The sequence below is a fragment of the Hippoglossus stenolepis genome, chromosome 9 (genome assembly GCF_022539355.2).
Source record: "Hippoglossus stenolepis isolate QCI-W04-F060 chromosome 9, HSTE1.2, whole genome shotgun sequence".
Classification (NCBI taxonomy): domain Eukaryota; kingdom Metazoa; phylum Chordata; class Actinopteri; order Pleuronectiformes; family Pleuronectidae; genus Hippoglossus; species Hippoglossus stenolepis.
The window spans coordinates 7,539,169-7,552,858 of NC_061491.1; the positions used below are offsets into that span (position 1 = coordinate 7,539,169).

Below are 13,690 nucleotides of genomic sequence, written 5' to 3' on the forward strand. Positions count from 1 at the left end.
TGGACTCTGGAGCCAGAACTGTCCTGGAAGGAATTTTGCATCCAATTTGGGCGACTAATTAGGCTACAAAGGAGTGAGACAAAGAAAGGAAAACAATCCCCCTTTTCTAGCCCATTGTTCACAATACAGTTAATTATGCTCCCAGAACACTGTGGGAAACTGGGCCAGGTTGTACTCCATGTCCTGCATGTGAGGTTTCCCTTACAATGAAATGTTTTTGTTTATCTTTGCATAAGAACTGTGAGTCTTGGACAAAGCATACCTAATTAAATCTGTGTATTCATTATATCATTTTATTCAAAAATGTTGCAATCTATGAAGTTATAGTGGGTTTGATTTACTTCTATATTTCAGTTTCTTCTGAACAGCGTTAGTCTGTGATGCATTGATAAAATCCTGATGCAGAGACCAGTCTTGGTCTGTGCACAAACTGTAACAGCATTATTTAAATTTAGCTCTGCAATCTGTGACAATTAACAATCCCTTTGGCCCATGTGTGATAAATTGCTTGTAGGAGAAGCCCATTTGTTACAGCCTTATCTGTGAGGCTGCAGTTTGGAAGACTGAATTATCCATTATCAGACAGCACTGAAAATGAGTGGAAAGCAAACACAGATTAGGCCTTTAGATTTAAGCTGACTGGGGTACATTTGCATGGAGACTACCCCAGGTTATGCTTGGTTGTTTGGTGTCCAATCATGGTTCAATCAACAGACCCAGACGTCTGCAGCCAAATACTAAAGTTGGTTTTGAATTTAAAATAGCTTTTAGTACATTTGGGAAACACATAAAAAGTACACGTTTTATAACGCTTCTCCTTTAAGGGGCAGGGGGAGGCTGGAGACAATCCCAGTTGACTGGCTGAGAGGCGGGGTACACCCTGAACAACAGGTCACCAGTCAATCATAGGGCCAACATACAGACACAAACAACCACTCATACTCACAATCACATTGACGGTCAGTATCGAGTCTCCAATCAATCTAATCCCCAATCTGCATGACTTTGGACCGTGGGGGGAAGCTGGAGTACCCGGAGAAAAACCCACACAGACAGGAGAACATGCAGAACTCCACACAAAGAAAAACCATGACTCAAACCAAGAACTTTCAGCTTCCACAGTGCCACCCTAAATAAAAAACAGTGTTAAGGATTACACCTGTGCAACATTAGAAGCTGCAGACATACAGTACCTTCTTCTTCTATTCTTCTATTCTCTCAGAACTCTCAGCTACTGGCTGCCCCTTGGCCACGGCTGAAGGTTAAAGTTGATTGTGCTTTTACTGTTGCCGCAACAAAACTTTGGAACAGCTCATCTTTTATAATTAAGTGATTCCCCTTCGTAAGGTTAAACTGAAGAGCTGAATATTCTCTCAGGGTACTGACGTGGTTTTTTATTACTATACTGTACACTGTGGACAACTCTGGTTGTTTTAAATGTGCTTTATTAAGACTTCTTTATAGATTAAATGTATTCCTCTGACACATTGACACTTCAATTGAGAACATTTAGAATGATAGAGAAGTACTTTACTCAAACCTGCTATTAAAATCACCACCTTTACCTGCTATCAACCTCAAATTACACCGATCACTGCCCCTCAAACTCCCACACAGGTATTTGATCAACTCTTAAATACGAGGACGTTACTCGTCCTCCACTGTGTTATGTCCCCGCTGTGTTCTCATTCACAGACCGTGGTGCTGGTGTGGGAATCATCTGTGTGTAAACTCTGCCATCCTGTGGCTGACTGCGTGAACCTCTTCGGATCACACCCCGGAACCAACGCGTTTGTTCCCACCCGAGCTGCAATACGTGGTGCACCGGCGTCAATGCTAATGTTTTGCATTGTGGTGACACCGCTGCTGCTCCTCTTCGTAGTTAGTAAGTGAAACCGTTCTGTCTTTGTATCTAATGAGTGATGCTGGGTTCATGTTCACGCGGATAACGAGCACAAGTGACATGTTTAGTTCTTCCTCAGGTTTATTTTAAAATGTCACGACCCCACAGTGACAGTTTGGTGCTTGCTAGTTGCAGTTGTGTTAGCTTTAGATGCTAACTTGCAAATTAATCACCGGTCCGTGGTATTAAACCGTGGGTGTTGTCAACCTGTGCGGGTATATAAACAACTAAGTTCTAGTAATGGTAGTAGATATTATAAATTGGCAGGTTAGCTTGAATTGGGGGAAACTGTTTTTCAAACCTAACCCGAGCCGTCATTCAACATTTTGGGAAATTACTGCTTTACTGCACATATGTCCAGCTTTATATACGGGAAACATGTATTACGACTTGTCACGGATCCCCTCCGATCCACTCTTCAGTTCGGCACACATCTGATCCAACTAGCTTTACGTTATGCTAACACTAATTCTTTTTTAAATTTAGCCCAAGCTACGCACAGTCTTCCTTGGTGTGTTTGGCTGGTCAACCAGAGCTGGAATAGTTCTGCTGAAATACAGGGATGTTTGATTATAGTTGACACCACAGTGGACCCTGGGTGTGCTTCTGGTGACCTGCATGTACAGTAAATCCCTCTTTTCCTTAGGGTCATTGTTGTCTTCCTGTTTCTGTCTCTCATTCCTGTTTCCCACCTGTTCATCCAGCCAATGGTCTGACACCAGCTGGCAGAGATGCCGTTCAAAGATCTTCCCAGGGAGGCCCTGCTGCGGCCCCTGTCCCGGAATGAGGTGGTGGGCATGTTGTTGAGGTTGACCATCTTTGGTGCAGCCACGTACTACAGCATCAAATGGGTTGTAGACGCTATGGATCCTACTTCCAAACAGAAAAACCAAGCCAAGAAAAGGGTACGTCGATCACATACGCATGAAATAGTTCATTACAACAAGGTCAAGGTGGAGAGTGATGTCAGTGTCAATGATGACTGGAGCAGCATTTTTTACTCTTGTCTGTTAAGTCCTTCTGTCATCAGCTGTGGCTTCTCTCTCCAGGCAGAGCAGTTGATGAAGAGGATTGGCGTGGAGGGGGTCAAACTAACTGACTATGAGATGAACATTGCATCTCAACTAGTCGATCCACAAACTATGAAGGTAACAGTTGTAATCCTCAGTCCAGTCGATGAAGAAAGACACATGTTCCTCTTCCACTGCACCCTCCCTGACAAGAGCCAAAGACAGAGTTTCACAGTCTTCTATCTTTCTCCAGGTGTCCTGGAGAGACATAGCTGGTCTGGATGAGGTTATCAATGAACTGCAAGACACTGTCATCCTTCCCTTCCAGAAACGACACCTCTTAGCTCGATCCAAACTCTTTCAGCCTCCTAAAGGTACCACAGCATGTCACCTGAACAGAACTGAAATGGTGAAGTTGTACACATAGATATTCATTCACTCCCTCAGATAGACTTTGATCAACTCCTTACAGCAATTGTGAGTGATGTACTTACTAATGGAGTGGAAATGTCACATTGATATCTTGAAATTTACAGTAAATATGAGATGTGATCTCTAACAGAATAAGAAAGAAAGTATCGGGAAATCCTTGAATATCTCCCTCTTATAATTAATGAATAATAAACATGGTGCACAGCAAAATCAGCATACCCAAATTAACTCAGATTTGATTTCAAATCTTTTGAAGTGTCTCTATGGGTCCACACCACAGAGTGTTAATTTAACTCTATTTGGAGAGTTAGTACGGTGACACTTACTAAGTGTAATTATTGACTCTTTTTGGAGTTCAAACGAAACACTTCTTCCCTCTAATCAGAGTTAGTTTTGATCAACACTCGTATGTAGTGGATAAATAGATAAACCTGCAGCCCCGCCAACAGTAGCGGACTCACAATGCGTGTGAACAACAGACAACCGACACACAGCTGATCTGCGGGGCAACCGCAGCCAGTGAGACCGACCGTGTGAAGTTAAATCCACGGTCCAAAGCAGTTCTCACAAGTCAAGGATTCTCTGTCTCTGCTTCACTCTGTGTGTGTCTGTGTGTCTGATGATGGGGGTGGGATTAATTTACTGAAATTGACTCCTGAGGAGTTTAAAATGGAAAGTAAAGAGTTGATACATTTACACTTAGAGATTTGATTTAAAGACACTTCATTTTTAACTATTTTCCAACTGAGATTTAAAAATATGAGTTTTGACTCTGTCCAGAGTATAATTAACTCTTCCTTTGCTAAAATTTGACCAACACCGAAAATGTAACTCTTCTGAATTTGCTGTGTGCGCTTTAAACATTGTGCTAATACCATCAGCAGACGCTCTCAGTCTTAATTGAGGATCTGCCAAGCTTGTACTGTGGCCAACTTCTTGTTCATATTAGCGAATTTGTGTCAACAGACTGCTTGTTAGTGAAATGTGTGTTAAGTTGGATTGAGATCAGGAGACAGACTTAGCCACTGAAGACTACTGTTAGATGTCTAGCTATAAACACTCCTTGATTGCCAACAAGATAAGGTCCTGCTTCCTTGTCCTGGAAGTGTGGGACTATGTATAGAAAGATGTCCACTGTTCACTATGTATGGATTTAAAGATCCTCATTGTGCTGAAGAAAGTCATCTTTTAACATCGTCAATATTTATTTCGAAAATGTGCACGAGCACATGAGTATACAATCAAAACAATAAGAATCAAATCACTCACAGTTTCTGAGTGGACTTTCGATCACAAATAATTTGATTTGAATTGCATGAATAACCACAGACACAAGAGCTGTAATTCTTCTCAGATTGCTATTCTCCTCCTCATTATTGCCAGACAGCCGTCCAGTACATCATGTTTCCATCTGTAGCTACAGCGCATTCGCAAGGTTTTCAGACCTCTTCACTTTTTCGACATTTTTTGTTGCAACTTTATTCTAAATTGTATTAAGATATGTTTAATCATATCATCAGTCTAAACTTAACATCCCATAATGACAAAGCAAAAACACAATTGTAGAAAAGTTATAAAAAATATAAAATAATGAAAAAAGGCCAAACGGAAATATAATGATGAGCCACAGTGGCTCCAAAGTGTAATTCTTTAATAGAAGAAGTTTGGAACGTTTTCGTAGAGCTGGCCATCGGCTCAAACTGAGTGATCAGGGGAGGAGGAGCTCGGTAAAAGAGTTTACCAAAAACCTGATGGTCACTCTTGCCAAACTCCAGAGATCCTGTGTGGAGATGTGAGAAACTCTCAGAGTGACAACCATTATTGCAACACTTAACTGGTCTGGGTTTCACGGCAGGGTGGGAAAAGATTATTATATTTTTAATTGAGCAGATGTCTGCAACATAACAAATATGAAGAGGTCTGAATATGACCACTTGGAGGAGTACTTTACTTTTGGTTTTATACAAAGCCTCCAGAATGTGCTGCTTTGTGAAATACACTTCCTTTCCTAGACTTCAAGTTTTATTTATAGTCATGTATCTATTAAAAAGTTTATTCTGTGGGAACAGATGTGGGTCATCCTCTCTGTTTGTACATGTAGTAGAGAGCACCATGTAAGGAAAGAAAGATCTCCCCAGTGTTCAGCAGTGGTTGATGCAAATCACATTTTCTTTCAGAATTGAAGCCAAAAAACGTGAAAATCAAGTGAATAATCTTCATTTAATTGTTATGCTTTAATATTTTATAGAACTAGGAATTTGAAAAGGAAGAATGAAAAAAAAAACAGATGCTTGAAAGCAACAGTGAATCTCAGTAACTCTATGTTCTGTCCTAACAGGAGTTTTATTATTTGGTCCTCCCGGATGTGGGAAGACCATGATCGCCAAGGCAACAGCCAAAGCTTCAGGGTGCAAGTTTATCAACCTTCAGGCCTCCACACTGACGGACATGTGGTACGGCGAGTCGCAGAAGCTGACTGCTGCTGTGTTCTCATTGGCTGTCAAAATCCATCCCTGTATCATCTTCATTGATGAGATCGGTGAGTGGATCTATTACCTGGAAAATGTTACTTTATTGCACCGTCAGATGTGATTTATCCTCTTCTTCACGCTTTCAAGTAGAGATGATTTTTATAAATTTGACAGTCATAGACTTTAGATGATTGTTTTCATGCCCAAAAAACAAATGGATTCCTTCAGAATTTCGTCCTTGTTATGCTGAAAGCAGCCTTTAAATTCAGAAGAAAGATATTTCTTCAGCAGCTCGTTTCTTGCTCAGCAGCTTGTTACAGAGTAGTGAGTGAGGTTTCATAGCACTGTTTAAAGACCCATCCCCCTGTTCATTGTCCTAATGTCCTCTGTCATGTCAGTGTAGGTCAGGAATTTGGACACGTGAGCACCCCCCACAGACACAATCGTGACTTGTTTATATTCTGGTGAATTGGCATTTTTGAGAGAATGCTGAATCAAGTTTACTAACAGTAGCTGTTTGCAATGTTCCCATGGATGTGCAGACAATTACTTTGATTCTAAAGGAAACAAAAAAATGTGATGATTCCTAGAAGTTCTGCAATATAAGGAGCATCTTTCTTTTTATTTGGCTTTGTGGACTTTTATTTATAATGGACATTATAGGTATTGGTGGGTTCCAAATGTCTAAAATTCGCATTTAAGTAAATGAGAGACTTTTGGTCCAAACTGTCCATCATTGCAAAGTGAAAGTCAAATCAACCCTAAAAAAAAGTTTTTATTTTGTGTGTTTACATTTATCTCACAACTTCTAGTTGAGTGGGATTTTTGGCACGAGCTGTGGTAATCAAGTACTAAGGTATCTTTATTGGCTCCATAATAGTTTGTGAGCCGTCCAAATTATCCAGCCACACTAGTATATCTCACCTCCTTTCAAAACACTGGCAAGCGTCCATTTTTTTCCCCCTCATAGAGTATTTTTGCCTTGCTTCTCTCCCTCACAGTTCTGGCGTATGATAACACAACGTGCTAAGAGTGATTTGGGCAATATCACAAGCAGGATAGTCCTATATCATGCCCCTTGAACAGCCCAAACCAATTTCAACCTGTTGATTTCAGTCAATTAGTATGACTTTTGTTTAAACTCTGTTTTCATGGTTTGATTTCGCCCCTTGTCTCTTGTTTGTTAGAGTCCTTTCTCAGGAATCGCTCCAGCCTCGACCATGAGGCCACAGCCATGATGAAAGCTCAATTCATGAGCCTGTGGGATGGTCTGGACACCTCCTCAACCACCCAGGTGACACAACCAGAGCTCTTTTTTGTTTCATACCCTCGAGAATGAGTCACACCGGATCTCATGTTTCTTAAGACCTGTCATTGGCGTGTACACGAAAACAAGCAAGACATCCCACTTGTCCTACATGGTGCCAGGTGCCTATTTTAGTATAATGTTTTCACGCTGTGGTTTCTATCGTTAAAGGTGATGGTGATGGGAGCGACCAACAGGCCACAGGATGTGGATCCAGCCATTCTGCGCAGGATGCCCACCACTTTTCATGTTGGTCTCCCGGTAAGATGCAGACACATGCACCACAACAGTTTTCACGTTTGTAGAATAGTTGACAAATACAAATACATACAGTATGAAACATGTTGGAAGAATCATGTTTACTCCTACTTCGTTTTTACAGAGGTATCCAAAGGTCCACTTTCCCATTCAAATAAATAACCAAATATTTGTAAACATTGTATAATTTAAATAAAATAACTCTAGAATTTACCTTTATTGGCAGGTAATTAAAACTTTGTTTTTTTTTCTTTTAATTGTGCTTTTAAATTCACATCAAGCAAAAATAGGCTGAAATGCACTGAACTGAATGTCCCAGATTGTCGAATGGATGCTGGCCAAAGCAAAAACTATATTTATTATACAGTATAATGAACACTTTCTTTACACGTCAGACACACTGTAACTGTACGTGAGCTGTTGATGTTAAACAGGAGAAAACAGTAAAGGAGATGAAACACTTTCAAAACACTGATGTGTCTCTAAAAAGTGTACACATTTTTTTGTTGTAGTTTTTCCTTGCTCTTGTTGAGGGTTAAGGACAGAGGATGTCACACCTGAGAAAAATTGTGATTTGTGAATATGGGCTCTACAAATAAATTTGATGGATTGACTTAGTGTCATTAGAAAGTCTAAACTCTGTTTAACACTGTTAATTGCTTATTGATAGGTCCTTTATTTTTTTGATTCACTGCACATTAATCTGACTCTTTCCTAACAAACCATTGTTATGTTGTCTTTGCAGAACCCAAGACAAAGGCAGGACATCCTGAGGCTGATTTTAGCCGGAGAAAACGTAAGATGTGATTTCTTTTCATCCTAATCAGCTGAGTAACAAATTATTAAATCCATATCTTTCTATTTTTCGATCTTAGTGACCAAATTACACCAGTTTTTCCCCTGTCAAATCACTCTACCATGATCAGTTGGCAGCAACAAACATGGCTAAAGGTTAATTTGTACATAATTGTCTCATATTGCTGTCTGGCTTTTCTGTTCAGTTGAGCAACGCCATTAATCTGAAGGAGATTGCAGAGAGGACAGACGGCTACTCCGGCAGCGACCTGCGGGAGCTTTGCCGTGATGCTGCCATGTACCGGGTGCGGGACTACGTCCGCAAGGAGCAGATGAGGCAGATTGCTCAGCAGCTACAGGACTATGAGGAGGATGAGGAGGAAAAGTATGACTCACTCAGACACCCACAAGATTTCCATGCCCTTGTGTCCACTAGCATCTCTTTGTTTGACTACAGTACTTCCCTAAACACTCTGACGTTACACCACTGTGGGCTTTTGAAAGATATATGTTCATACTGTTACTCTCAAACTTTAAATTTGGCTGTTAAATTAATTATTTGACTTTGATGTCTTTTGAAACAATATTTAGACTGTGAGATCTATAAAGTAATAGTGATCAGTATAAAACACCAATGCACAATCATTGATAACAAATAAGTGCAGGTTGAGCTCTCTCATATGCAACTGCTGCAATATTGATAGCAAAGTAATGTGTCATTGAACTGATCTTCATGTTACAGGTGGATCAGGATGATTTTTAAAGCACCTCATATTTTACATAAGACTAAATATCTGATCTATGTAACCCATGTGTCAGCTCAGTCAAGCTAGGAGTGCTTACCCGGGTGTGGTGGGGTATGTCCCACTGGTGCTCTTCAGTTTGGGGATCCAGAAAGACAAGTTGGAGGAATCTGAGGCACTCACCTCAGGGCTATTAAATCATATCAACAGTAGGTCTTCATCAGGGCAAACACAGAATGTCCTTTCTTGGACTGTTTTTAGGTTTTTCAATACCCTAACACTAAACTTATGGTTGTGCTCCGTGCACTTGTGATACCAGGTGTCAGCATGTGGTTTCAAGAAAAAATAGGATGCACTTGTAAATGCTGCAGACTCTCTTCAAACATGCTGTATCACTGAATGATCAATACACTGATTTCATGCAGTTTTTTTTTGTTGTTGTTTTATAAGAAATGCCATCTGGGAAGTTTCCCCAGCAGCAGAATTATTAAAACAAACAGAAGGAAATTGTGTACACATGTTGCAAATAGGAATTTATATCTGATACACTTGACCAACATTGTCAACTTGTCAGGATCAGGTAGAAACATAAAGCAATATATTTAATATAACACCAGCACTAGGGCCAGACAAAATAAGGATAAGAACGCGTGCGTGTGCGCGTGCGCGTGTGTGTACACACTGGGAAAGTGACAAAATCCCTTTACTGAAAGTAAACTCAAAACAGTCAAACTTAAAAACCATTCATCTTTGACTGTTGAAGGAACTGACAAATTGTAATTCTTGGTGGAGGTGAAACAGCTCCAGGAACCCAACAGTAAATAACAGTTACATTTATGGTTCAGCGGTTCGTCGTCTCTTTCTATAGATTATTTGTCAGTGGCATTCTGAAGCCACGGGCTGTGTCTCAGATTGGATGCTTCTCATATGTAGCTCACTGTGTGCTCTGCAGTGTGTGAGTTTGCACGGGGTGGAGTCTCAAATCAAACGTGGCTGTTGAGTTCTCATCACAAATGACTATCGCAACATCTGACCACAATTATCGCCGGCAAAAAATATCTATTGGCTTTGCTCACTTGACTTTAAAAGGAACATTTTACTCTCTTGGAAATGATGCCGACATGTGGCCCTTCCTCAGGCGCCATTTTCATAAGTTTGAAAATTTGTTGGTGGTGACTCCCTTTCCACTACGTATCCAAGATGGCGACCGCTGAGGGTGAGAGGTGTCCATCATTTTACACTCAACCTTTTGACTGTTTGGAGTTCACCATGCAACATGTTGCCACACCTTGCAGTGTGAATGTACATGTATGTTAAAAATAGCAAGTATGTGTGTGGAAGTACTCAAATTAAGACACAGCAGGAGTTTGATTGATTCAACAGCTGATGTATGATTTGTGTTAGTTTGAAATGTCCAGCAAAGTATATTGATTAATTTATATACTACTGTAATGACAGTGTACTTACTGTAAAGAGCAGTATAATGTGTAGTATGGAATTGCTACTGTTGCTGTTGTTTTTGCATACTTCTGTCCTTGACCTCTGACCTCTTTCTTCCAGACTTCTGGATGAGGAGAGGTTGCGACCGGTCACCCAGCTGGACCTCCTCTTCGGCCTGGACAAGATGAAGGAGTCTAAGCGGGCCACAGTCTTCATGTTACCCAGCGCGTCGGACGTTCCCCTGGACTAAACACCAACACCGCACCACTGGCAGGAAAACATTATCTTCTCAAATTTATTCCAAAGTGTGTTCCAGCTCACAGAGCGGAGACGACTCGATCATATCTGAGGTGCTGTTGGGCAAATTAACGGACATCAAATTCATCTTTCTCAAACTTTATTTATTCCGGCAGAGGTTGTTGTTCTGAGCATGTTCATTTTCAGCACAGCCTCACCACGTGTACAGTTACAGCACGGTCTTCTCCTAGTGACCCCTGACAGCTCCACTAGAGCAATTTACTGTCACTGTCTTGCTCCAGTGCACCAGGACAGTTTGTCTGGGAGAGGACAAGGCATTTTACATAAAGTTTATGAATCTCATAAGTCAGGAGACGTTCAACGTTTGGACTCCAGATCAGTGTAACCATCCTTCAACATTTGCTGCTTGATTTTTAAGGGCACTTGGAGAGTGCATAACTCTGCCAAGGCTGATTGGTCACTTTATCACCATATTGCATGTTTTCAAAATGTGAAAAAATCCTGGATTCACTCGTTTATCCGATCCAGCATTTAATGGCTTCTTCCTTGGGTCATGCTCCATCCCTCCACAAAATGTCATGAAAAATCGCTTTTTTTTCTATTTCTGCTGACAGAGACAACAGACAGACAAATTTAAAACATGACTTCCTTTTTAGAGATAACTATCAATCTGTCGTTTTAAAATGATTCAAGGACTTGAATCATTTAAAAACAATATTATCCAAGTTCTTGAAATGGTTCAGCTGATCCCAAAGTCTCATCACACAGTTGGCTAATTTCAAATGAACCGACATCTGGCAAAAATGGACTTTCAGGAAGATCACTAACCACTCACTCAAGTATTAATCATTAGGCATGATGAATGTACTAGTCTCAGTTTGAAAACCACTCCAACTCCGTTTATCTGCTGTCGTCTTCTTTACCTGAACCAGTTTTCTTTCTCCGGTGGATTTACTGACACTGTTTGGACTTTTTTTAAGTTATCAAAAAATGTAATGTCATCACTTTGCTTTCAATTATAAGCTTAAATATATAGCTGGGTTTTCTTTATATTTTGATCACATCCCTGCTTTTAAAAGTGAGAGGATGCATTTAGCCAGCTTGAGGTTGTATCTGCATTGATGTGATGCTCCTCATGTAATGAGTTTCTGCTCCTGAGCAGTAATTCAAAATATCACAACATTTTTTTTGTGATAACCCTTACATGTAGTTTCAAGTAAACAATTTCCTGCCTGTAGTCATGAGGTCAACACTGCTGTGGAAGCTGTCAGGTCACAATATGAACATGATGAAGAAGAGGAAGAGCAGAGTCAGGCAGCCAGAGGTGAAATATAACAGGCTGGCAGGAGCTGAGATAAACACCACTACATCCTTCCTCTGGGAATTCGTCAGCTCATAGTCATTGTACATTGTGGCAGGACTGCTTTAGTTCTAGGCATAAAGTCAATCACCGCACTATGTGTTTGGTCTAAACAGCCCATAGCAATGTAGCATGAGTGCAGCTATTTCCCAGAAGTGTAGACAACCACACGAACATGTGTCAAGTAGTAAAAGTGTCATCACTTTAATTGAAACCACAGATATAATGATGCAAGCACAGGGAAGCGATACAACACGCACATCTTTTTATTGTGTTGATCTTTATGGCTCTAAATGGCTGTAAACTTATACTTAACTGTTCTCTGACCTCTCAGCTGTTCGCAGGGGCATCACTTGTGAAGAAGTGAGAGAGAAATGTCGGGTTAAAGTTAAGCCCAAGACTTAGGATGTAAAGTAAAGTTACAAAGTCTGCTGAATGGTGTGTTTGTGTGTTAAATGCTGCTTTGTAACTTCTTAGCTTCCCATTTGTTACCATCCAAAAAGCATACAAAAGCTCTGACTTTTTTAATGTCGCATTTACTGTGTCATTATTATTATTATTATTAGTGAGCTCCAGGGTTTTTTACTTTGAATGTTTTGATAAAGGACTTTTCATGTAATGTTTTAATCTATCAATCAGCAAGTGACAGCAGTGTTACTTTGACAGCACCCATCAGAGTTACCTTTATTCCCACTTCATGGAGGGCCTTTTAAAACGCTCTCAATGAGCCGCCAGTGGGAAGATGTTGTGACAAGCTTTTCTGCCTCTGTACAAAAAGCCTGATTGTTTTCCATATGGTCGCAGCGTGTGTCCGTGGGTCTGTTCCAGGCTCTCCCGCAGACCTTTTCTCCCATGCACTCGGAGCTGGAATCCAGGGCATATCTGTAATTCAACCATGACCAGGTGGTGGCACTATAGCCTCACTGTCCTGTCACTGAGGCATGTGTCACAGGCTGAAAAACGTACACTGCTTTTATTTAGAGCAGTTTTGTAGCATTTTGGTGAGACAATTGAATAGAGAAGCCTGCGTACTGGATGGTTTCTTCCTTATTGGTTCTTTGGGTGATGTTTAGAAATCAGTTGCTCTTCATTAGAGTACCTGGGCTGACAGTTAAAGGTCAAAATGCTGTGTTGCCATGTAAACCATGCAACTGTGTCGCTGCTCGCAGGTCTTGCTTACATTTCCAAAGGTAACACCTGTAAATGCTCTCCCTCCAGTGCAATATGACTCAACGGCCTGTTGAGTCATATTGCATATGGCAGTTCATCAGTTAGAGACTTGAATTCATGAATACACTCTCCATATTCACTTACTGTAAATTAAACTGTCAACTAAGTGTACGTGTCTGATGTTAAACACTGAACTGTAATTATTCAATTACACAAAGGTTTTCTTTTTTTCAACCAGCAAAACGTTATGTCTAATTTCAGCATGGATGTCACTTTGTCTTTTTCCGTGTGTAATTGTATTAAATTAATAAATATCATCCTTTTCAAACCATAAGTCTATTTAGCTAATATTTATCCTGTATTATTCCAAACCTATTCAAATTTTTTAATTGGTATATGCATGTATGCTTGGCACTTTTACAAATGGCTTTCTTACCAACAAGGCATATGTTGTTATGTTTAAATTTTTCATACAGCCAAAAAGCGTTTTTTATGGGAGACTGCTTCTGTATTTGGAATCGTCTAACTCATTATAATCTCTGGA

General features: G+C 40.4%; 1 protein-coding gene across 1 annotated transcript; it reads left to right on the top strand.

Annotated features, from left to right (window-relative positions):
- Positions 1 to 1,818: 1,818 nt before the first annotated feature.
- Positions 1,819 to 13,480, top strand: atad1a (ATPase family AAA domain containing 1a). Its single transcript, XM_035166006.2, has 10 exons — positions 1,819 to 1,885; positions 2,608 to 2,808; positions 2,953 to 3,051; positions 3,167 to 3,287; positions 5,684 to 5,884; positions 7,004 to 7,110; positions 7,294 to 7,383; positions 8,126 to 8,176; positions 8,382 to 8,560; positions 10,479 to 13,480. Exons 2-10 carry the CDS (start codon positions 2,635 to 2,637, stop codon positions 10,606 to 10,608), a joined length of 1,152 nt encoding a protein of 383 aa, XP_035021897.1. The 5' UTR covers positions 1,819 to 1,885; positions 2,608 to 2,634; the 3' UTR covers positions 10,609 to 13,480.
- Positions 13,481 to 13,690: the final 210 nt, after the last annotated feature.

Excerpts from the sequence above, each read along its gene's own strand:
- atad1a (XM_035166006.2), top strand. The coding sequence starts at position 2,635 with ATGCCGTTCAAAGATCTTCCCAGGGAGGCCCTGCTGCGGCCCCTGTCC. Across the intron at positions 3,052-3,166 it reads TCGATCCACAAACTATGAAG|GTGTCCTGGAGAGACATAGC; the intron begins GTAACAGTTGTA and ends ATCTTTCTCCAG. Across the intron at positions 8,177-8,381 it reads TGATTTTAGCCGGAGAAAAC|TTGAGCAACGCCATTAATCT; the intron begins GTAAGATGTGAT and ends TTTTCTGTTCAG.